This window comes from Carica papaya, chromosome 6, assembly GCF_054855325.1.
Source record: "Carica papaya isolate Zhongbai chromosome 6, ASM5485532v1, whole genome shotgun sequence".
NCBI lineage: Eukaryota > Viridiplantae > Streptophyta > Magnoliopsida > Brassicales > Caricaceae > Carica > Carica papaya.
Genome location: NC_142314.1, coordinates 35,225,216 through 35,250,232, shown reverse-complemented (window position 1 = coordinate 35,250,232; position 25,017 = coordinate 35,225,216). Strand labels below are relative to the sequence as shown.

Sequence of the window (25,017 nt, the reverse complement as noted above, 5' to 3'; positions counted from 1 at the left end):
TCTAATTGCTCATACTTCGACAAACATAGCACTATATAAACTAGATATATAATTTATTGCTCAAGAACCTCTTGATGCTAAAGTTTGTCTTTTGAGGCAGAAATTGTATGTCCTTGTCTAGTTGAATGCCATTCTTCATCTTTAGTCTCAAAGAAAAAACAAAAGACAAAAAAAAAAAAAAAAAAAAACCTTTATTGTTTTGCACAATAATTATTAATTATTAGTCATAAGTACAATAATAATTATTATAAATAATTATTTTCTTAAAATAATAATAATTAATTATTACTAAATAATTACTCTTTTCATTTGCTACATGTGTAAATTTTAATATGTTTAATTTTCCTTTAAATTTACAGAAAAATCTCTGCAGTCTCAGGGTAAAAGAAAAACAAAATTATGAACAAAATTGCACAATTCATATATCTATTTTAATAGTTACATATATTTTTAAAGTATATTTTCTCTTATTGATCTAAAATGTTAAATACAAGAACTAAAAGATATATATATATATATGTGTGTGTCATGGACTAAGTTTTAGATTTTCTTCTTCTTATTTTTAACATCTATAGTATTTGGTTGATTCTTCCAAAAAGATATGATCTTTGATTAAGATTATGAAAATAGACGTGGAGTGTGAAGTGAGAATTGAAGAACTAATAAACTAACTACCACGTTTTTGTAAGATTAAAATAAATAATGTATGATTACGAAACATAAACTATAATTGTTATATATATATATATAAATAATATTCTTAATACTAAATTATCATTTTTAATATGTTTGTAACTTAGCCCTTTTCGGGAACTGACAGCTGTGATGATGATGATGATGATGATGATGAAAGGAGTGAAGGGTCCACAAAAGAGGAGAAGAGAAAGGGGAGAGAATATTTTCTGCTTCTCTACCAAACCCCAATTCTTCACTGCTTCACTCATGTAGACAAATTCCACAGCTTTCAAAATATCAAGTTGAACAAATTTGTAGAAAGCAAAATGAGTGATTATCTGTAGCAAGTCAGAGGTTGTATTTTGTTTCCTTTTCTGTTTGTTTCCTGAGAAAGTGAGCCCCATGGTTGGTTTCCCAATGCTCTATTGCACTCTTACTTTTTCTCATCTCCTTTTCTTTCCACTTTCTGGGTTCTTTTCCAGGAATAAAAAAAAAAAGAACAATCCTATTCTGGGTTTTTCACCATGATTTTAAAAATGGATTGTTTTATCTATTTTAGAAAGTTGCCCTTTTTTCTTGGTGGGTTCTTACTAGTTTCTGTTCTTGGTGGCATGTTTCCTTTTGCATGCTGTGGCACCTGTGACCTCTAATACTGGCTTTGGCCTTCGAGTTGAAAGCTCATTTTTCTCATTTCAGACTAATCTTTTCCTGCAGAAATTGTGCTTTCATTGTCAAAAAAATATGTTTCTAAGGCTTTACCTGCACTGTTTTTGAATAGTTGCGTCCTTGTTTCAAGTGGGCTGAGGCAAGTTCTTATTTTTATGTGTTCTATCTTAGAAATTCTGGACATTCTGAAGCTTTCTTTTTTTAAAAAAAAATCCAACTTTTTCTACAATTCTTTTTGGAATTTTTCATTGCTTATGGCTTAATCTTCTTTTCCTTTTCTTTTACAGCGTGGCTTGAACTGTGATGAGAATTTCCCTTTATTTTGCAGCTGATTGGAAGATGGAAATTGGACCACAAAGATTAAGAAAGCTCTTAAAAGGTGAAATGAATGGCCGAAATTTTGAGAGTGACCATTTCTGGGTGATGTTTATTTCATCTTGAAATACTTGTAAGAAACATAAAATCACATATACAAAAACAGAAAAAAGTTGGCATATTTTCCTGTGACTCTACCTGTTAGTTGGTTGGCAACTTGGCATGCAATAAATTTACAGATTGATAAAGGAAAAAGGAAGGAATCAAAAGCTGTTTTCTGGGTTCTTTTGTATTGTTTTCCTGGAAAATTTGGAAGGAAAATGGAATCAGCGAATCAGAAATCTCTTGAGAGAGTCGTTTCCCAGAAAGCTCTGCAGATGGGCAGTTCATTTCCTTGCCAAATTTGTGTGGTGGGTTTCCTCTGTGGAATTTGTCTCACATCGCTTTTTCTTGCTGCTCTTACTTCACTTGGTAGTTTTGAGTTTGGTGGGATTTCTTTTGGTTCCATTTCAACCGGGATTTCGCCGCAGAATTCGAGTTCACGCATTATCAGTGAGTTAACGAAACCTGTGTCTTACCTGTCTCTTGTTCCCCTATTGCTCTCTTGCCATGCCTTTTCCTTTCTTTTCTTAGTTTCAGTACCAATGTTGAATCTATAATTTGCAATTTCTAATTATGGTTTCAGTTTGAATTATATTCTGGTTAGATTTTGATTACTGTTACTTATGGTTCTTGTTCTCTATTCCTATAACATATAGAAGGAAATCCTAGATGAAGATTAGAGAATTCACGTTGATGTCAGGAATTACAGCTACCTTGTACAAAAAATTGAAGACTCTAGACTGAAATCTTTGATTGTGTTCGGTTAGAAACAAGCTTACAATCCAAAGGTTATCGTCTACCATATTGTTGGCTATGTTTGAAACAAATAAACTTGGTTTGTGGAATTCTTTTTGAAATTGAAACTTATTGTAATCGATAGGAGGATGAAGATCATTTAAAAAATCACAAAAGTTTATCTGCTGGAAAATTCTGAATGGATGCTTCCCAAATTCTATTGATTCATACCCGTAATCAGAAGTTAACTTGTCATTAAAGGTTCTCTTTCTATTAAAGAAAAAAAGATAAGAATTTATTGATTAAGGTTTAGTGAGTTTGGTCAAAATGTTGGAAATGACTAAAGTATTGTGTGTATTTGAAGCAACTGAAAGTAGGAATATGGCTTATGAAGCACATTTGTGGATTACTTCACTGATGACTTTGACAGGATCTTTTTTTGCTTCTTTTGTAAATCATACTTCGCATTGTTTGTCCTTAATCTTGTCAACTAAAGCCATTTGTACATGCTTAATGATTAGGATTTAGTAATTTATGAAATTTAGAGCAATTGTTTCTGCCTTCTGTTAATCTAAGCCATCAAGGAAAAGGACACTAGTTAATACTTATTTTGATTCAAAAGCTTATTGGGTTTCCATGTATTGAATTATAGATATGGTTGCTAGTACAAACTGCAAATATAACCTAAAAGGAACAGAGAGATTGATGGAATCGAATCAAAGTAAACCCGAGGAGGATAGAGTTTCATTGCTTTCTTCCACTTGGGAAGCCTTATTGGCTGAATCAGGAAATGGAGAAAAAGAGTTGTTGGAGAAATTTGGACTGGAAATATCTAATGTACCACAAGCTCCTCATTTGGAAAATTGCAAACTAAATGTACAGATAAATAAACGCCTTGATACCCGTGTGGAGAATTCGAGCTTCGCTCCTTGGACAAATTGGAAGGGATTTCTTGACTTGCATCCAACAACCATGAATAATGAACAACTTCGATATTACAGACAGCAAGCTATGTCCGAGGGTGCCTATCCTCCTTGGGTATGTTTTGGAGTTGTAGAAGTCATTAATAATTCATTTATCGTACATTATTACCCAAGAAAACTGATGCATTTTAGATTTGGCAATGAATTTATAGATGGATCATGGATAAGTGATGTATCTACATGTTCTTGTGCATTTCTCTACTTCCTATTTATATGATTAAGAAAGGTATGATCTTTCGCAGGTTAGTGGATCAGACGAAGAAAATTATCCACTAACTAGGAAAGTGCAGCGCGATATATGGATCCATCAGCATCCAGTGAACTGCAGAGATCCTAATGTAAAATTTCTTGTGGCTGACTGGGAAAGATTACCTGGCTTTGGTATCGGAGCCCAGATTGCAGGAATGTGTGGCCTTCTTGCTATTGCAATAAACGAAAAAAGAGTCCTTGTTACGAAGTACTACAATCGTGCTGACCATGATGGTTGTAAAGGTATAAACGTCATGTAAATATAAGCAATTACACTTCCTTCGGATGATTTATTAGTACTTAATTGTCGCAGATTCAATTTTTTTACTGGGTCCACGAAGTAATTGACTATGAGCAATTATTTCAAAAGTTAAAATATGAAAGTTCAATCTGAGTCGAACATGCAACTTAAAGTCTAGTATGTTAAAAGACTTAACATTGGAGTTATGATGTATCTTTCAGAAACTTTATTGTCGATACTGATATATATTAATTATGTATGCCTCTGCAGGTTCCTCTCGCTCTAGTTGGTCTTGCTACTTCTTTCCAGAAACATCTCAAGAATGCCAAGACCGTGCTTTTGAGCTTATGGGAAGTAAAGAAGCATGGGAAAAGGGAATTATCAAAGGAAAAGACAGTTATAGTTCAAAAGAAATATGGGCTGGACATACTCCAAGGTAAGAAATTGTGCCGTATGCTAGTTAAATTGCTTTGCTCTTTGAGACCATTTAAGCTCGAATCATCTTTGTCTTAATTTCTAAATTCAGGAAATGGGGTGAACCTTGGAGTTATTTGCAGCCAACAACAGAAATAAATGGAAGTTTGCTTGCCTCTCATCGGAAAATGGATAGGAGATGGTGGAGAGCACAGGTAATTTGAAATTTATCTTTGAGGAACTAGAAATAGCATCGACCATGTGTTCTTCTGAAAATTATAACGGGAACTTTCTTGTGATTTTAATGATCGGATCATAAACTTGCTCGCAATTCACAGGCTGTACGCTACTTGATGAGATTTCCAACCGAGTACACATGTGGCTTGTTGAACAAGGCTCGCCATGCTGCATTCGGAAAGGAAGCTGCCAAAATGGTCGTGACAGGTCTTGACAGGCGGTGGCCAAAGGTTTGTCCCCTTTACTTCGGATTCATACAAATAATCTAACATTATATTTAAGTATAGTGAATCACAAGTAGAGTTTCCTACTTTTCTTACAGAGAGATAATAGGTTTGAGTCCATATATGATAATCAGTAACTGGGAAACTTTGTTTTAATCTTCATGGAGTTCCATTGATATACTTACTTGATAGTTACAATTCAAAACAGAACTTCCCTTTCTTCTCTTTCAATCTTGCAAATAGCATGAGTTACATCCATATAATTGTGTTTGATAAGAATTCAGTTCCTCGTGACAGGAAGGTGAAAACAGGGTAAGGTCAGATATCGAAGAATTTGTATGGTCAAATCACAAACCATGGATTCCAAGGCCATTGCTAAGCATGCATGTAAGGATGGGAGACAAAGCTTGCGAAATGAAGGTAGTTGAATTTGAAGAATATATGCATCTTGCTGATAGAATTAGAACGCGCTTTCCCCAGCTTAATAGCATCTGGCTCTCTACCGAAATGCAGGTTAGCGATTATATCAGGCTGCATTTGGTCTAAAACGTTAGTTTTATCGAACATAACCACGTGTCTGGTTTGTTTTCCATTCAATTTCTAGTAATTTCTTAGTTTTAACGCTGAACCATTATATAGGTTCCCATTTATCTCGTAACGCAAACAATCTGATCAACTGAAATTACAGGAGGTCATTGACAAAACAAAACAATACCCACATTGGAACTTTTATTACACGAAGGTGAGACGACAAGTAGGAAACATAACAATGGCAACATACGAAGCAAGTCTGGGCCGAGAGACGAGCACAAACTATCCCCTTGTAAATTTCTTGATGGCAGCTGATGCAGACTTCTTCATCGGAGCATTAGGTTCCACATGGTGCTTTCTCATAGACGGCATGAGGAACACCGGAGGGAAGGTGATGGCCGGATACTTGAGTGTCAACAAGGACAGATTCTGGTAGACTGAGGTACATGTAGGGTAGGTACAGCAATTGTTTTAGGACAGGATGAGTCTCTCTGCCTATCCTTTTTGCAATAGCTGTGGGTGGTATATATGTATACAACCTCTGTATATGATGGATAATGGAATGATAATAAAGATACAAGTAATAAATTCATGATATATGTATACATTTTGGACTCACTTATATAGAGTTTTAGTGGTTATATTATTAATTCAGTTGGTAATGAGTTGTGTTCTATATTTAATATTGTTTATTAATTTTTTGCATCATTTATATATATATATATATATAACAGGTAAAAGGGATGGAAAATGATGGAAAAGGACCAGAATCCACTAAAACTTTCTCGTGAAATTAATGAAGAAAAAGTGAAGGAAGACAAAGAAAGGAGAGAATGCGATAGGGATGGATGTTACTGAATTTTTTCAAATAACAAATCAAAATCAAAATCAATTTCATATTCTTGGAGCAGTTAAACCTACTATAAATATAATTAGGGTTCTTTTTTCTTTGAAAAGTATAATTAGGGTTAGTTGACCTATAAATATTAACAAATGCTCTACCAGACCAACAAAATTTAGGTCAATAATATATATATATATATATATATGCTCAAACATGCATTCCAAACTTGAGCTCCTCACTCTGTTGTCAAATTTAGTTCAAACTAAGGTGAAGCTCAGCGAACCAAGCTAAATTTAGGCATTCCGAGTATTATTTATTTCAATAAGTAACAAGCTTTTGAAATATTAATAATAAATTTCAAATCTTTCATATCTACCTCAAATTTAAAGTAAACACAAAAGTGTAAAATTCTGTCATAACTTATTCATCATTAAGTAATTTTAGAGGATTGCATACCAGATTCAGCATCCCTCTCATACCCAGAAGAATACTCAGTTGCTACCGGCAATATCAAACCCAGTGGCCATCTGCTCGGAAGGCAACAAGTTCGGAAACTGTTCTGCATTTTTGGTTTCCTCACAAGACTAAATAAAATTTCTTGTCTAGATTGGGTTGGGGGGGTTCGCAGAGACGGTAGAGATTGTCTTCCAGTACAACAGGAAGAAACAAGGAATTCCAAAAACCAAAAGAAGAAAAGAAAATTTGATGATCACCATTTTGATACAAAGATTGATGCCTAAGAAAAATTAGAACACAAACAAACTATTGAATAGAGGAGAATTTCTTCCTCCCAAGTTTTTGTGTCACATAACAAATACAACAACAGAAGAAGACAATAAGGCTCATCTTAATCAACAAGAAGTGATTTGCCTGTTCATATCCTGTAAATCCACCGGGGGCACACTCCAAATGTAACAGTGGTTATCAGAAGGGCTTTTGAGGGGCGAGACAGTAAATGCAAGATGGAATGGAGGAGATTTACCTCCTCTTTCTCTTGCAAAGGACCTTACGTGGCAGAATTAACAAGGAATTTCCAACGTAATCATTCTTCTGGATCCTCACTTAACTGATTTCCACCTTCCCCGCTTCGGTTTGCTGCCTGCTTTCTATGTTTCTTGCTCTTGGCTTTCTTGGCTTTCATGCGACGTTTCTTTTCATTGGCATCAACCCAGGTATAGCTTGGTGGTATGAGGAAAGGGTCAACCTCGTCCTTATATCGGTGACTATCACTATCACTTGATTGGCCACCGCGACTCCCTCTCATCCAGGAAATCCATGATGTTGATCCCTCTGATTCTTTGGACTTGGCATCCTGGAAATGTGCCGGGCTGGACAGTGGGGTTGAAAATTCCTCAGCTGGCTGAAGCTCCTCAAATTTTGTGAAAGTAACAAGAACTCGAATAGTTGGGACAATTGGGATGGCAACCTGCAAGTAGAGAAAATGACATATACTTTTGTTATAATGTTCAAAAATTAATGCTCAATTGAGAACACAAATATCAGTTCACAAACAACATTTTCTTTCCAAGAAATTGTAGTGTTTAGGATAATATGTCATTTAAAAAAAATAAAAAGATGAAGTGGATCATTAACAAGTCAGTAGGGCAAACCACCCTTTAATCCTTTTGGTTGTAGGAAGATCCTTGTCTTAGTTCACAGGAATATAGTTATTAACAAAATGTGTACCAAATAGTTACATACACAAGCAAGACCATTTATCAACCATTAGATAAGTCCATTAGTTCAGCAACTTGATACCATGCTTTAGAAACTTTGATCCGAAACAAGCACTGGCACTTCATCATTCTGCACCAGAGACCATAAAAGTGCGCAAGAAAAGCTGACTGTCTCTTACTAGAGGCCTCTTTACAAACAATCATGACCATAGATCCCCAAAAAGAATATATTAGATGCTAAATAGTAAATTTAGATCTAACTGTAACTGGAAAGTTCTTAGAAAATAAATTTGTTTGCAAATGCTATCTGGACTTACATCATAACAAGTATAGACGTGTTTGACTCAGCTTAAAAGGAGAGTACAAGCACCCCACTCAATTTACCTATTTTGTTATCCAAGTAGGTCGCTTATTAGATGCTATAAGTAAGTCAAACCAAGAAAGAAAAGTTAAGCACATAGTAAATTTCGGACCTAACCCTTAACTGATAAGTCTTAAGGAAGAAATTTGTTTGCAAACACTATCTAGACTTGCATGATAACAAGTATAGAGGGCGTTTGACTTGCACCCCACTCAATTTACCTATTTTGTTATCTAAGTAGGTTGCTTATTAGATGCTATAAGCAAATCAAAACAAGAAAGAAAAGCTTAGCACCTCCCTTCTCTAACTTTTGGTGCAGTGAGTTAAAATGCATATATTCTCAACATATGTAATTACCTATTTGCTTGAATATTTTCTTTTAACAAAATATGGAAAATATTTATTTTTGAAATAAGCCATCTCATCTGGACACAAAATGTTGTAAGTCCTTATTTTTAAAATCAATGCAAAGGTGTTGTGTGATAGTTGTACGCACCTAGTACTTTGGCGCACTTCTATCAACAACCCTAAACATCCTCATGGTCTTTAAGCCAGTATGTGGTAGATTTGATATGAGATCAACATCAGTCAAACCACCATAAATGTTAAATGCATGCCATACATTTTTATAAGGCTAAGCTTGACCCTCTAGAATAGAAAAATTACAACATGTCATTTGAACCCAGAATCCTAGCTACTTGGTCTGGATTAGATATTTCATGATTTGGTGATTCCTGCGGTACACCATCCCTATCCATCAGTTAATGAAAAGGGCAACCATTTCTCTTACGAATTTTGTGATTTGAGAAGCATATAGAAAACTCAGCTTCTTTTTAGCAACTGGAAAGAAACATTAGGTGCCAACCATATGAATCACTGTCTAAGCACCTTATCACTAAGGCAGAGCCTTCAATGCATAGTCTTTACATAAAGGAAGAAGTCAGGATGATAAACATCAATGCTAATGCGAGATGACCTAGGACAGCTTTGGACATTTCAGGTTTAACAAAAATCAAGATTCGTTCGCACATCTACTCTGAAAATGACCTTTACCGATGAAAGTATGATATAGGTTTTCAATAATCTCATCCTAAGTCTTCTGAGTAACAGGTAACTAACACCTGGAGAATCTCCAGTGAAGAACAATTTCTACACAGACTCACTTTTTAACTATCCACATAGATGCCTCAAAAGTCATGCTTCAACCAACTTGATAAAAACTATTACAACCAAAGCTGTGCTCAAGATGAGGATCAAAATAAATATGATAGATCACAAGAAAATATGCAAAGATGCCATTAACGAATATTCTGAAAAGCAAGGATGATATAGCACAATGCATTGTGCAAAATAGCAGAACATTACTGTGTATGTGTTTTTTCTTAATTTCCTAGGATAAGACTATATTTACATTATAACATCTTTTAGCATGAAATTACGGTTCAGTTTGTAGACTCAAACCATAAATAGCAAGCCTACAGTATCCGTTTGAAAAGATGTCTGTTCAGCAGAGTAATATGGGCAACAAACTTTTCAAGTTTGCAACTCCTAACCTCGGACAGATCTTTTCTATTCATAGATAAACAAGAAAAAGAAAAGTTCAGCACCACTCAATAAAAAATCTTAATGGGTTGTTTGGTCCCCTAAGTGGAACAAGGTTACAAATTCAATAGCTATCCGGTGGGAATTTAATAAGCCCATAATGGATTTGCAATTACCTTATGTTTTTTGGTTCACAACTAGAATAACTCATTACAATCCAATTCGCTATGTTTGGTTCAGTTATAAATGAAGTTGGAGTAAACCTGATAATTAACTGTAAATGAGTAAAAGACTCATTTATTGCATTTAACGTAAATTATATTTTAATGCATTTTGCGACATAGTAGTGTAAAATAATTATTAAATAATACATGTGCATGGTAATTAATAATTAAAATGATTAACAAAGAATTAAAATAACACAAAACTCCTATTGATAATTAAATTTCTTCAATGTTATATAATAGTTAATACATTTCTAAAATTTGGATTTAAAAAAAGATATTTTAAATTTCCAAAATATAAATTTAACATTTAATTTAGATTTTTGCATGTTTGATTAATAAAATTTATGAAAAAGTATATCAAAACCATCATACATATTTAAAAGTTGTACTGTGCATACTTATATATTTCTAGGTTTTTGTGTTAATTAATATGTTAAGGTGATGGTATGATATACAAAGTAATGCAAATTGAGAGTATAATTAACTCGAAAATTTTTTTAAAACAAAGTATTACAAAAAACCTATAATTTTGATTCATGATCCCTAGAAATAAATCAAGATTGTAGCATTTGCTATGATCATAATTCTATTGGAAATGTGATTCCACGAACAAACGTGGTTATAGAGGTATATAACGTAATAGTCATTATATAATACTCCTACTGTAGACTTATCTCAAAAAAAGAAAAAAATACTCCTATTATAAACCTATTCAGCAAACCAAACAATTTGTAAGTCTTATTGTTGGCAACACATGCACATTTCAGAAGAGTTCTTCAATGGCAGACCCTCAATATATTTTTTAAAAAAAAAAATTAAAGGCAAGAAGCCAAAGGCGAAAATCAATAAGAAGTTGAATCAACAACAAAGCCAAAACTACTAAAAGAAGTGTTTAATATTAGCATGACAGCAGAAAACTTGCTAAGTGAACCATATTGAATATAAAAACACACAGAATATCTGAAATTACCTTGACAGGAAAGGTACCAGGGGGTAGTTTAGTAGTCAAAAGTTCCCTGAGCCTCCTGACTGCCTTGACTTTGTTGGCTAATATGTCGAGTAAAGGCAGAAGTTCATCTGTCTTCAATGGAAAATCTGGTGTCAGCCATAAGACAGGCCTCAAGCCCTTTTTGTACTCACTTTCGTGCTTAGAATCACTGGTAGCTCCTTTCTTCTTTTTCTTCTTCTCGCTTTTATCCTTCCCCTTCTTGACATCTCCGGTATCCTCCTTAAGAAAATCAGATTTCTGATTTTCTACTTGTCTCTGGTTGCTACCTTCTGGTGCCAATTTCGAAAATTTCTTCAATATCTTTGAATCTTCAGGATCATCACTATTAGTTTTTGCTGTTTTCTTATTCCAAGCAAACCAGCCCTTCTTCTCCTTAACAGCACCATTGGGTTCACAATTTTCATAAGAACCTACTGGACCATTTTCTTGGCTTTCAAGTACCCCATGTTCATCATCATCACAAAGTACCTCTGAGTTCCCCATACGAAGGGCTGAATCCAATTGCATCCTTTCCTCAGCTGTCAGTACATCATCATACTCATCATTATCGCCACCATTCGCAATCCTCTCTTCATCATCAACAGCAAAAAGCTCTTCATCAGTCATAGCACCAGGAACTCGCCGTGATTTCACACTCACCATCACATGAAGCATATCATAAACTTTGGCCTTCCAGTTTCCAACCATCTCAGTCCTCTCCTGACGCCTCCAATTCAAATGAGGAACTAGCTCAGCCTGAGTCACATCAATGCCTGGCCTATACATATTAGTTTGTGACATCAAAGCCACTTCATGTGCTACTTCTGCTTCTGTTGGTTGAGTACCAGCCCCCTCCAAAGCATTTGTGACTTCTTTCTCCTTATGGGCAAGTACAATCAATGAACCTGGAAGCAAAGAAACATTTCCATCCTCAGAGGAGTAACCCTCTCCAAGAAAAAGAAATGTTTGATCTGACCGTTGGATGCGAAATCCATCAAATCCAGCAAGGGTCATATCTGCACGGAGATTGGAACCGCGTTTCCAAATGCGATAGGTATCCGATGGGGCAATACGACCAATAAATGGAATTACCGAGCTTTCAAAATGAAAAGTTATCTCCATGTAAAAGTCACGTATTCGAGCAGCTGAGGCCACAATACGAGGAAGCCTACGGCACCATTTTGCCCAAGCAAGAGGTTGATAGTGTCGCGCAATAATCAAAGCAATTGCCTCCTCTCTAGTGCAAACAGCTTCTTGTAGCGCACTCCAGCCATTCTCATTCTGAAGACTCCAATCTGCCCCAGCAGCCATCAAAATCTCAGCAGAAATTGGGTCCCGCAACCGAACTGCAAGATGCAAAGGGGTCTCACGTCCAGGTACATCACGGCGATCAATGATAGTTGAGACGGCATCAGCTTGGAGCTCAGCCTCTAGAGACTCAGCTTCAGTATTAACTTCACCTGCCTTGGCTAATCGAGGAAGCGATGCAATAAGTCGCCTAAGTGCCGCATAGTCACGGCGCGCAACTGCCCAATGGGCAGGACTGTGAGAATATCTGGAAAGATCTTCCATCAATTATTATCCCCCTGTTTTTTCTTTTAAGCTATAGCTCTTTCCATTTCTTCTAAAACCCAGACTAACATCTAAAATTTGACAAAATCTACTTACAGCTTTGTCTATAACAACTAAATGAAGAACTCCAAACAATGTCCATGATCCCCACACATTAGGGTTTTAAAATAATCAAATTCAATTGCTACAAAACAGACTCGTAAACACTAAAAATTTGACCAGTCCAGAGTATGACGTTGCCTTATCTTCTTCTAGTTTGAAAGTTCCTTCCTTCTTTAGAGGCTAGCGAACACAGAGTCAAACTTCAAAATCCTGTTCTTGAGCTCCACTTGGGCGTGATAAAGCTCATGTAGAGCTCAAATCTGAAAGGAAATAAAACGCAATCGAGGCAAATGAATTCAATCCATCCGGAAACTTTCAAAAAGAAAATCCAAAAAGAAAAAAAGTTATTGTTATCTTCCAGAGATTTTTCGAGTTTAATCGAAAACAAACAGCAAGAATCTGGCCTTTGAATCCTCGAGAGTGTCAAAACATTATGTCTAACTTCACAACTATCCATCTATTAACTAACTAAAATTTCACATTTTCCAAAGATAACGAAACGAAACGAAACAAACAAAAAAACAAAAAAACACAAGATCCTGTTCCCTTGCTTTTTCTTGCTCTCCAATTTTTCTCTGCAACCAAACAAGAAACATTTCTTTCTTCCGAGTTCAAAAAAAAAAAAAAAGAAGTACCTGAGTAAGCACGACTCATAAGGATCCCAAACTCGATACAAGCGCTTTGGTTTTTCTCTCCAGTTCACTACCTCGCTCCCATTCTCCACAGACCTGTCTGCTTACTTCCAAATTGAACTATACGGAGACGCAGCCAAGAAGAATCGAACGGTAGATTTGATTCCACAAACGAGATCTAGCGGTCAGGATTCCCTAGTCGCGTACACCACCATTACTGCTGATGTGACCCGACCCGGCTCAAGTCAATTGGATCCCCGGCTCAGATCTCTCTCCTTCACTCCTCAATCTTTACTTCCTCCTCCAATCTCTCTGCAATTTCAGGCTGCGTCTACTCACTTTTGCTTTTGCTGGTTCTAGAGTGAGAACATGAAATTCCCCTCCGCTTTTGGTCAAATTTACATCCGTGCCACCAACCACACTCCCATCTCCTCTGCTTCACCTTGGGATTTTATGGTCCTTCTGATTCTCTCTCTCGTAATTTTCTTAAAAATTATTTCTTTAAATCTCTGAATTTCCAGCTTGTGTCTCTTCACTTTTGCTTTGGTTTGCGGATTGCTGCTGTTCTGGAGAACTGGTGGTAGATATCTGCCCTTGGTTGTCTAGAAAAATTACGGAATTGCCATTGTGACAGTTGTTGACTGATTAGGACTCGTTAACTCGTGATCCAACGGCTCTGATGCTGACTTGGATATTGAAGCGAAATATCCGAAAATGGCATTTTCCTTGTCTTTTTCCTTTTTTTAAAATAAAATAAATTCATTATAATTAAAAGTTATAAATTACTCTTTTAATAAATTTATTACAAAAATAGCTGAATTTTTTTTTGTCTTAAAATATAATGTTTTATTTAACGGAAATTATATTAAATTTTTTTAAAAAAAATCTTAAAATAATTATTGTGTATTTTTTTTTGTTATTAATATATGTTAATATTATTTACATATTTTAAGTTAAATAAATGAATTATTTTTATTAAATTTTAATATTAATTTTTAATTATCATAATTTTTAAATGCACGTATAATAAAATATGAGCGAAAAACAAAATTCAAGTGATTTTCTATTAACATTTGTATATTTTTATAAAAAAAAAATTATAAATTAAAGTAATTTAATAATTTTTTTTAAAAAAACATTGTAAATTACTTTAATTTTAATTTAGCCATGAAATTAGGATAACAACAAAATAATTTTTTACAATTATATACGCATGTTAATTATTCCTTTTCTCTTTTTGTCTAATTGAAAATGACGTAAATAAATTAATTATAATTTAATATTTTTCGAATAAATTAAACCCTTTTTAAAAAAGAAAAAAAATTAAAAGGTCTTTTTTCTTTTTCTCCATTGTGTGCTCGATTTAATTATTTATTCACTTTTTGCTAAAAATTTTCTAATATAATTTTTTTATATTTAAAAATATATTTATAATAAGCTACTAAAATTTAACATTTTGTTACAAAAATATAAATTTATCTTTTAAATAATAAATTACACGGAAGTATCGTGTCACTTTTTCTATCTTAAAATGAAATACATAACATTTTAAAAAATTTATATGATGTTTCCTCTCTCCCTTAAGAGTGTAAGTCAATGAAACATAAATGACTTCTCTCATGCATTTATTTTGCATTTTAATTTTTTAATACGTATTTCGTTCTCAATTTAGCTATAAATGGAATCTCTCATGAATAATTTCGTGATACATGACTCACTTTTTATTTATCTATAATAATAAAATATTTAGTATTAGTCAACTATTAAAATATCATCGGAGCACTAACAATTGCCAATTACGATGATCGGTTTATTACTTTCTATTGTAAATATTATTTAGTTACGAACAGTTATATTATTACGTTTTTTACTTGTTAGATAATAAAAACTAATAATTACTATCTTATTTTCCATCATAACTAAATATTTTATATATATATATATATATAAATATAGTAACAAAATATGCTTTAATTTTTTTATAAAAAAATCAATCCAAACATGTTAGATTAATAGAAAAGAAACACAACAAGAGCATGAAATGTAGGTGTAGGTTAGAATTGGCACTACTCAAATAAGCCATTTTATTAGTTCCAACAATTTGTAGGGATCATCAAATTCTAAACATCCTTTTAGTGTCCTTTCGAAGATATTATTATGTCCTCATAGTCTTGTTTTTTTCTTCTTTCTTTCTTTTTTTTCCCCTTGGTAGAACATAAAGGCATGTTTGTTGATTTTCTAAATCCCCATATATGTGACCAACACATACCCTACACAACTTTGCCTCTTTCTCTTTCTTTTTCTTCTACCCTTTTAGTTTTCTAGTTCTTTTAATCCCTTTCTAAAAAAACCCTTTAAAAAAAATTTGATCTTTACATTTTATTTAGGGTTTTTTGGGACCATTTTTTTGGCCTCCATACAATTTCTTTTTTCTCTTTAAGGCTTCCGTATGATTCCATTACTACCTACTTCCCCCCCCCCCCCCCCCCCCCCCACACACACCTTAAATTTTTTTCCTAGTTGTTTTCCAAATAAATTTTCTAAATGTATTTATTTCTTATTGAATCCCAACCACTTTTGCAGCCATTGTGGGGTGTTTCTTTTGCTTAACACATGCTTTGCTCTTAAACTTAAACTTTGTATATGTAAATGGTCCCCTCAACTCAACACCATCATACTTTATGTTTCCTTCTTTTCTTTAGGGAGTAGGAAAGAGAATTGAGAGGGGAGACAACTCATTTGGGTAATTTAGTTCTTCAATAAATTTTACAATAAGGGTTTGTTTGAAAAAGATTGTAATTCTATTAAACGTATTAAAAAAAAATCGTATTATAAGAAAACTTCTTCACCTAAATAGTGAATCGATATTCATATCTTGAATTTACTTTACTTTATTTTGTGGCAAAGGGTAATGAATAAGTTGCATGTTAAGGTGTCGTAATAATTGTCATGAAGGTGAGAAGGGTTTAATGGGAACATGACTTGTTTGAAAGCTGAAATCAATCACAAAATCGAATTTTTAATTTACGAAGAAAATTTTTTCCTAATGTTTTTGTCAATTTTTAGGAAAAAATTTTCAAATTTCCAATAAGAAAGTATTAATTTATATTCTAAGTTCATCATTCGACCCCTTTTTTTTATTTTTAAATCAGATGGTTCTAATTATAGTATAGATAATGTATTTTAAATCGTGTCAAAAAAGAATTTAATACCCATGTATAAAAAATAGTTCGAAAATATAATGATTAATAAAATAAAATAATCTTGAATAAAATTGAGAAATTCCTCGTACCATCTTAAATGAATATGAATATTAACAACTAAAAAACTATCATATTGAAATTAGATCTTTAAAACTCGAGTAAATTTTTTTAATGGTAAAATGCGAAAACAAAAAAGAAAGGAAAAGAAACTTGAAAGTAGTATTTGGGTGAAGTGAAAGTTTAGTATAAACTTTTCTTCTTTTTTTTTTTTTTCTTGTCTTGATGTTTTGGTATGACCAAATTATTTCAAAGGTAATGATAGTTTGATTCTATGGGACATGATAATAATGAATTCCCCAATAATGAGACAAATTTCCTTAAACATAAAACGCAATAATATTTTAACAAATAAAAGTAATAATATATTGATGATCACATAACTTAACTATTATTACGTTTCTTTCTTTATAAAATATAGTGAATTTATGGTATACGTGTATCGCTTAATTGGTGGTAAGAGTATTTATTATTGACTCAATTATAATTAATGTATGTATATAATCTAATTGGTAAGTGCATTAACTCAATTTCTTAAATTTAGGTTTTTTTCTTATTTTTCTTGTGTTTTTTTATAAGTTCATACACCCATAAATTCTCTAAAGCTAACAATTCTATAAAATAATTAAAAATTAAATAATGAAGTATTGAATTATCTTATAAAATCACATGATTTAATATCAGCAAAAGAATCACAAAAAAAAAGTGAAATTATACCTAACCCAAAAAGAAAAATGTAGCAAAAATATCAAGAGCTCAGTTTTTATAATCTCAAAAGGGATTATCTAGTCTCTCCCAACTAAAATAAATACGAATATTTACAAATGAAATGAAAATTCATTTGTTCTAAACATTGGCTAGCTTAAGAGGTCACTAATTTTAACTTACATTAAAAAGCCTCTATTTATGTGAAGAAGTGGAAGAAATAAATACCAAATGATACGATTCCCATGACGCCGAGAGACTTTGTCATTTCCTGGCAAATAATTCGCAAGTGATTATATCATCCATGGATGCAGCGGATTTACCAGCACCCAGAACGGGAACAAGATTGAAGAGAGTTTCTCCACCAACTCTAACAGTTTTACCCATTTCAGCAAGCTCGCTGAATGCGCCGGCAAATATGTTCGATAATGTCTCCATAGGGATGTGAAGGGTTGCGGGGAAGTAGAGCCTCAGGTTCTACACCAAAGAAAAAAGCCAAAGGAAAATGAGAGAAACCACACATCTGTTTCATACATGAAAACAATTTTCTAGCTTCCATTTCTACATACATTTATAAGGAAAACATTTATGTTAATGGGTGTTTGATATTTAGGTACAAACAAAAGCAGTTTTACTTAAAATACCAAAATAACTTTAACCACCACACATGTTTTTATGTATAAAGTTATATGGGATTCGAAATGTTTTTAAGAGAAACTTCTTTTTATTTTTGGATAATTCACATAGCAAGATGTGAAAAAACAGTAAATAGGAAATCGTTTTTTGTAAATTTCAGAAAGCATTTGAGAAACTCTTATAAGATTTGTCACAGGTGAAACATGTTTTTGACAGACAAGGATGGATGGAGTTTAATTGGGAAATGAGGCTTTTGCCAGAAAACTCACCATTGTGTCTTCCCAAAAGAAGCCGTTTTGCCTCAACATTTTGTCAAGAAGATACAAGCAAAATCTTGATATTTTCTGCATTTGCCCTTCAGTGAGGACATCTCCATGATTAGTGTAGTTCTGATTATTATCTAAAGGTTCAGAGCAAATCTTGGTAGCAACTTCACTTGAGACAGACAGAATGGCAGCACATATTTTCCCATTAACCAGGCATTTCTGTATGCAAGAATCATGCCAGTTTGCAGGTTGGAAACCCCAATTATCAGATTCCTTTGTACAAAGTAGGTCTTGGATGCTTTCACCTTTCATTTCCAAGCTTTCCTCAACAAAAAGAATGGACTTTACTTCTACTAATGCTCTGAAATAATCGCAAAAGGAAGGCAGTGAAATTCAGTTAAATCTCTAGTGCATTCTACATATTATTAGTTATTATTGAGAATTATAATACAACCCTTCATAATGAAAAGCTTATTCTGTAGTAGCTACTAGCTGCTACTATAGAACATAAGCAGCAAGAGATTGCTGTAGCAAAGCCAATAAAAAATAATGAAATAATAAAACAAATATGGAGATAGAAAAGAGATAAAGGTCATAACATGAAAATCCAACTAAAACAATTCAGAAATTGCCAGAACGCCCAAAGAAAAGATCACATATCTATCCAAGATTTTCATAGATGCAACAACGTCAATACAGCTGATGAAACTCATAATACAGACGGTTTCTATGGAAGACACTCTAAGGAATGCCTAATGCAAACCATAGGTGGAATACCTCTTTGGCAGATCTGGCACTTGGAGATAGAGAAAAATGGGATCAAGCACTTTTGATGTGCTTCCTTTATCTGAATGGGAATATCTCCTTTGTTCCAGGAAAGAATTAAACTTATCATGAAGTTCAAGTCTCTGAGCTGATGAAATACGCTCTGAACAGAATATTACAAAGAGAATAGCAGAAGTTGATATCGAACAGTTATAGCCCTTTGCTACTGCTTCGGTGTTTTCTAAAGCTTGTTCCAGCTCAGCTGCAGGGCCTCCATTGCAGAGAGTCATTGTCGGAGGGTCAAGACCCAGCTGCCCAGCCATGTGAAGGACTTCCTTATGTAAGGTTGCCTGAGCAAAAGTTGATCAAAATTAGAGGTAGACAAAACAAATATTCAGAAGCATAAATATGTGTACTGACAGTAGTCAATGGTAGGGTACTATCCTAGATGTCAATATGGAAGTCTTTTAACACAACAAAAAATTAACTATCACAAAAAATAGCAAAATTCTAGGTAAGCAGGGAAAGCATTTACAATGAAAAAAATTTAGAAGGTGCCTTTAGAACTTGGCCCAGAACCTTGTATCCTAAATGAAACACCTCTTATTAAACTTTTTATAAATACACGCTTGGTTGGGTTGTAAGGTCACATGTATCATGTGGTTGAACTTCGTACTCTCAAGAATGATTTAACTACAGAGTTCAATTTTTACTAGAACTCTACAAGAGATATAAATCCTGGATTAAGCTCAAGAAACATTCCTTACTAACTTCTCAAATATCTATTTCTCCAAAATTTTGAAGATATAAAGTTTCATGCATGTTTGGACATACTGTACCTAGTGTACTATTAAAACTTCCTACAAGAACAAGTAAACATTCTTATGTGGCATTTACCAGTCATAAATATTATCTAATGTAGTGTCAGCAGTAGTGAAGCATTATAGTGGTGGTGGTTCTGGCAATGCCCGAGTATAAAGAGGATATGATTAGTTGCAGTTGTGGTGGATGACATGGCAATCATAGATCAACCAATGGGTCCCAGAAGACTTACCTAATTCCATTTTTATGCATGAAATTAGGAATAAGAAACTGACACTTGAGAATTAAATGGTGACAAATGAGATCTCACAAGTAAATATACCTGACTATAGGGCCCAATGCAACTAGGCGCCCAGCAGGAAATGCTTTGTACATGCAGAACTCTTTTGCTTTGGTCATTAGCCACTAAGACTTCGACATATGCTCTCCCTAAACCTGCCTCCAGTAAAGGAAGTTCGATTGTACTACGAGATGGAACACCAAATGGACACTTCTCCTGAGTAATAAATTTTGTATATGTCTCATTTGCAGCTGCAAAATCATTCATATCAGAAATATAGAGATGGATGTATAAGACGTGCTCCCAGCCAATGCCATGACTCACAAACTGTGATTCAATTTCGCTAAGAACAGTTTTCAGATCTTCTTGTACACCTGCCAATAAAAAATGATCCAAAGTTCTTCATAATTGTAAGTTATCAGGAGGAAAAGCAGAACCTAAATATGAGTTTGAAGGATATAGTTGCAGGGAATGAGTAATACAATGCATCATTATTCTAATAGTTACCCGCTGAAGATTCACATGAATCTTGCAACCAGCAGCAAATGGAAAACACGTTATCCTTCTTGGTTTTTGATACATGGAGTCTATGTTTTGTAGATTCAACTAGATCATTGACTCCAAGAAGAGGTTGACAAATAGCTTCACATGTTTGTTGGCAATCTTTTTCCACCTCAACTACAAAAATGGTTTTCTCCACAGACAGATCACAAATTTTGTCACCACCACTTAATGATTTGGAGTTTTTCTTGTTTTCCAAATGAAATTTCAGGGGATGAAGGATTCCCACAGGAGCTACAGGATCTGAAGAGTGTTGTACAACTTGAAACTCATCGAGCAGAATTCGAGCATTCTGAAAATTCTAAATATCACATGACTGACATAACAATCGCAACTGAAAACTGCCAATGAATGTTGTTTAATCAATCATAGTACTACCATGAATGTTAAACCTAGTACAGCATGAAAACAGTAGAAAACACAGTACTACCATGAAGTAGAACACCGTGAGGATAATAGAATGAGAGACACATAAATCTAGAAGAGCATAAAATTAAGCAACATACTATAACACCAAAACAGGAATTTCTCTTCATTGAAAAACAGAGATTATTTACTTCTGCCAAAGTGAAATGATAAGATAGATATTGGTTTCAATAATTAAGAAACTTGTCCTAGAAAAGTATCCATGCAACAGACTCACAACAAAAAGTGGGCAGTCCAGCGTCAGAGTTTCATATTCCCCTCCTTCACCACATACATTAATGCCGTATAGCCTGTCACCAGAATGAAGAAATACTCAGTTTCTTCAAATATTAATGATATAGGATATACAGCACATTCTTTTTAACAAGAAATGAAATGATCCAACAAATAAGCACTCGCATAAAAAATGAAAAGACAGAACAAATAAGCACTGACATACTCATTCAACTTATGTAGATAGGGCTGCAGAAATGCTACTTCTTTGCCCAAATGCTTTGCAGGGTCTAAGCCCAAGGCTGCAACCTGTGACATCAAATGCATCAAAATTAAACTCATTCAAAGAGTGGCGATGAAAGGATAATCGGTGTCATATTTTTGTTTTCATTCCTACGATTGCTGGTTGCGAAACAAAAGTTGATGGAACATGTTTGAAAGAGAAATAGGAACCACGTACATCAATATGAAAGCAGATGAATGAAAAACAATGAAAGCAGATGAATGCAAAACAAATAAAGGTGGGTTTATTTTAAGAAGTATGAAAAATCATACCTTTACTATAATTGCCACAATCCCATTTGTTATCTACAAGGGACAAAAAAAAAAAATAAGAAATGAAAAATATTTCATCCCTACTTAAAAAAAAAAAGAAATAGAAGAGTTTCAGATCTAACAAGCCATTATTCACATTACTAGAGAACAATTTACCATTTCCTGAAGGAGCAATGATTGATCTTGTTTCCATAAATATGCCAGAGAAACAAGCCCTAACCTTGAACAGACACTCTCGACCCGTAGCCTCTGATAGTCTGATGCAATAGCACCCGAAGACACTGCTGTGACAGATGGTATCTGTCTTTTCACTTCATTTAAAAGAATAAACATATCTTCCACCTCATCACCTGGAGTCATTCTGTAACTAAGATTCTGATGCCTATAGAATTACAAAAACCATTGGAAAGAGGAAAAAACAATGAAAACAATGTTGTGATCCAATTCAAACAAAAATTTTAGATAATAATCTCAGCTTTTTAAACAAGTTCTTGTCAGGTTTAGTAGGAAAGATTGTTATTTGTAAACAAATTCCCTTGAAAGTTTCAGTAGAGTTACTGCAAGCCACGTATAGACTTATCATTATGCATGAATATGAGTTTGCGTGTGCATTATGTAGATGAGACATGCTACAAATGCAAGGCACTAATGCAATACAAAAGAGGCAACTCTTAAGGAGGAAAATCAAATTCAGAACGTGTAACCATGGTTAACAAAAAATTAGTCCCCCATTCATGGATAGTTCCACACCTGAGGGACTTACCTAGTGGATCCTCGTATTCTCCTTCTGAATAATGGCACCCCTATGCATTCTGCATAGCTAACAATTATTTGGTGCCCTACCTGCAGAAAACATTTCAAAAGCATCAGTTATATATCTTTGATGTCAACAGTAAACAAACACTTTATGCTATAACGGGATATTAGTTGACCACTTTTAAACTTTTGAATAATCCTTGTTCCATACTTTATCAGTTTTCAATTATGCAAGTGATGGTGTTCAAAATTCAGCTTTTAGTTATCACTGAGGACCAGGTAAGTTAGCAGGAAAGATCTGTTGAGAGGGAGGAAGTTAAAGGGCAGCCTAGACTCCAGTACCCATAAGGCTCTTGGTCTTGATAGCTTCTCTATTCTGCTTTTCCTGGCTTGTTGAGACTGCGTGAGGTGTGATTTGATGAAAGTTTTGACGAATTTTATCTTCAAAGGGTGACTAGTGAGAGTATGAACTCTACTTTCACACATTTGGTGCCTTAAAAAGACAAATCCAAGAAGATCCCGGATTTCGCTATATGAGCTTGGTGATTGGTGTGTATAAGATCATTACTAAAGTTCTTTCCTTCTGATTGTCAGAGGTGTTAACTGAAACAAATTTTTCCTAATCAAAGTGCTTAGCAGGGGCACCATCAAATTATTGATGCTTCTCTTATGGCAAACGAGGTTGTGGAGGCCATCAGCAATGCTAAAAGGAAAGTGATGCTGTTGAACATAGATTCTTATAAGGCTATTGTAAAGTCATTGGGATCTTATAGATATGGTGATGGATGGAGAAGTTTTGGTTCTAGATAGAGGATGCTTAGTGGTTGCCTTTTCTTGATTTGCAATGATCGTAATTGCAAGCCCCGGTCTTGGTTTACAGGTTCTAGGCTTGTGAAACAGAGGGATCCTCTCTCTTCAATCTTCTTCACATTAGTGGAAAATGTTCTTAGTTGGATGTTGACTAAGGGGTCTAAGGAAGATGTTACTAAAGGACAATGCATGGAGGAAGAGAGGCTTAAGATTTCTCATCTTTACTTTCCAAATGATCTTTTTTCTTTCTGATGATGATAAATTAGATCAGTAATGCTCTTACTCTTATAAAATTGTGGAGAGTATTCTCAATCTTCGCATCAATCTTCCGGCAGCCTTATGGGTATTAATGTCGATGATGGTGTTGTGAGTGATATTCTGTAGTTTACTGGTGGTAATCCTTTTTCTCGGTCCATTAATTGTTTAGGGGTTCCATTTAGAGGGAACTCTAGAGCAGCTTCTTTCTGGGATGATGAGGTTGTTAGTAGGGTATCCAAGCGGCTTCATCATTGGAAAGGTGGTACGTTTTCTCAAGATCTTAAAGCTACTCTTACTTATGCTCATTTATCTACAATTCCTTTGTATTTTATGTCCTTGTTAGAATTCCTAAGAGAATGGTTGAGAGACTTGTGAGAATCATAAGGATTTTTTTTTTCTATGGGCACGTATAGGGGAGGTCTTGATAAATCATTTGTTGTCTACTTAAACAGGAGAGTGGTTTGGGCATTCGGAACTTGAGTCCCAAAAAACTGATTTTTGTCTTGACAGACGTTAACCCTTCCAGTGACATCAACTAAAACTTAATTCACATACAATTGAAAACCTCCCTCACCCATACGCCAACCTAAGAAAATTGGGATCATACTCTTTTTATCTTACTTCGACTGCACTCCATTAATATGATCACTTCTATAATTAAACAGCAAGAGAGAGAGAGAGAGTAAGTTTGACTTACGGTTTGATACATGTAACTGTCTAGTTCATCCACCGAATCATCAGCCGGCAGCAAATTCGCCAATGCAACGATCTAAAACAATCGGAAGTAGAGAATAAAGTATAAAAAAAAAAGAGAACTGCAAAAATTTCACCGTGCTTTCTCGGGAAACAAACAGATAATAGATAGATAGAGAGAGAGAGAGAGGTAGACCTGATGGCCGTATTGGATACATTTCATCATGGCATAGCAGCTATCCTTGCCGCCGCTTACTAAAGCGACTACCTTCATCTTTCCCGCGACGGCCGAGATCAAAAAAACACAGAAAGAGAGAGAGAGATTGGGGCAATAGACTTCAGACCTTCTGAGTCACAAGGCGGAGAAGCGGACTCTAGGGGTTTTTAGCCTTTGTTCTCTGGTTGAGTTGCTGTAGAATAGTTCAGCATTTAAGAGCTTGCCTGGTCCCTGAAAGTACTTTTAACTGCTAGCTTTTCCATAAACGCAATAGATTTATTTTTTGTACATCAATTAAAGCATTTTTTCCGCGGTAAATCCTTCATTTTTGTTAGCAAAATTTACCAATAAAATAATAAAAATTTCATCTCATAATTATTTAATGGGTAATATGTAAATTTATATTAATTAAAAAAATTATATAAAATTTTAGATTATATTAAGCAGTCCCAAATTTAATTAAATAATATAAAATTTA

General features: G+C 34.2%; 3 protein-coding genes across 15 annotated transcripts; 1 reads left to right on the top strand and 2 right to left on the bottom strand.

Annotated features, from left to right (window-relative positions):
* The first annotated feature begins 870 nt into the window (after window positions 1–870).
* On the top strand, window positions 871–6,034 carry LOC110825986 (uncharacterized). 12 transcript variants are annotated; one of them, XM_088223045.1, is made up of 10 exons: window positions 879–1,480; window positions 1,629–2,208; window positions 3,146–3,531; window positions 3,719–3,968; window positions 4,237–4,402; window positions 4,493–4,595; window positions 4,719–4,847; window positions 5,139–5,261; window positions 5,355–5,421; window positions 5,530–5,669. In XM_088223045.1, the coding sequence occupies exons 2-9, from the start codon at window positions 1,977–1,979 to the stop codon at window positions 5,385–5,387; spliced, it is 1,422 nt and encodes a 473-aa protein (XP_088079171.1). In that variant the 5' UTR covers window positions 879–1,480; window positions 1,629–1,976; the 3' UTR covers window positions 5,388–5,421; window positions 5,530–5,669. The 12 variants fall into 12 exon arrangements, with proteins under 12 accessions (XP_021912237.1, XP_021912238.1, XP_088079171.1 ...); XM_088223046.1 differs by having other exon boundaries at window positions 880–1,480; window positions 5,355–5,390; window positions 5,530–5,665; XM_088223041.1 differs by lacking the exon at window positions 5,355–5,421 and having other exon boundaries at window positions 881–1,029; window positions 1,390–1,480; window positions 1,670–2,208; window positions 5,139–5,354; window positions 5,530–6,034.
* Window positions 6,035–6,889: 855 nt separating this feature from the next.
* Window positions 6,890–13,865, bottom strand: LOC110825985 (Ankyrin repeat family protein). The gene is made up of 3 exons (XM_088222499.1): window positions 13,320–13,865; window positions 10,993–12,944; window positions 6,890–7,642 (listed from the first exon to the last, which is right to left on the bottom strand). Exons 2-3 carry the CDS (start codon window positions 12,580–12,582, stop codon window positions 7,259–7,261), a joined length of 1,974 nt encoding a protein of 657 aa, XP_088078625.1. The 5' UTR covers window positions 12,583–12,944; window positions 13,320–13,865; the 3' UTR covers window positions 6,890–7,258.
* Window positions 13,866–17,311: 3,446 nt separating this feature from the next.
* Window positions 17,312–24,771, bottom strand: LOC110825988 (endoribonuclease). 2 transcript variants are annotated; one of them, XM_022056551.2, is made up of 12 exons: window positions 24,519–24,771; window positions 24,327–24,398; window positions 22,569–22,648; window positions 21,962–22,187; window positions 21,806–21,838; window positions 21,477–21,559; window positions 21,255–21,327; window positions 20,558–20,903; window positions 20,093–20,424; window positions 18,961–19,298; window positions 18,187–18,544; window positions 17,312–17,758 (listed from the first exon to the last, which is right to left on the bottom strand). In XM_022056551.2, the coding sequence occupies exons 1-12, from the start codon at window positions 24,594–24,596 to the stop codon at window positions 17,546–17,548; spliced, it is 2,232 nt and encodes a 743-aa protein (XP_021912243.2). In that variant the 5' UTR covers window positions 24,597–24,771; the 3' UTR covers window positions 17,312–17,545. The 2 variants fall into 2 exon arrangements, with proteins under 2 accessions (XP_021912243.2, XP_088079122.1); XM_088222996.1 differs by lacking the exon at window positions 24,519–24,771 and having other exon boundaries at window positions 21,962–22,155; window positions 24,327–24,345.
* Window positions 24,772–25,017: the final 246 nt, after the last annotated feature.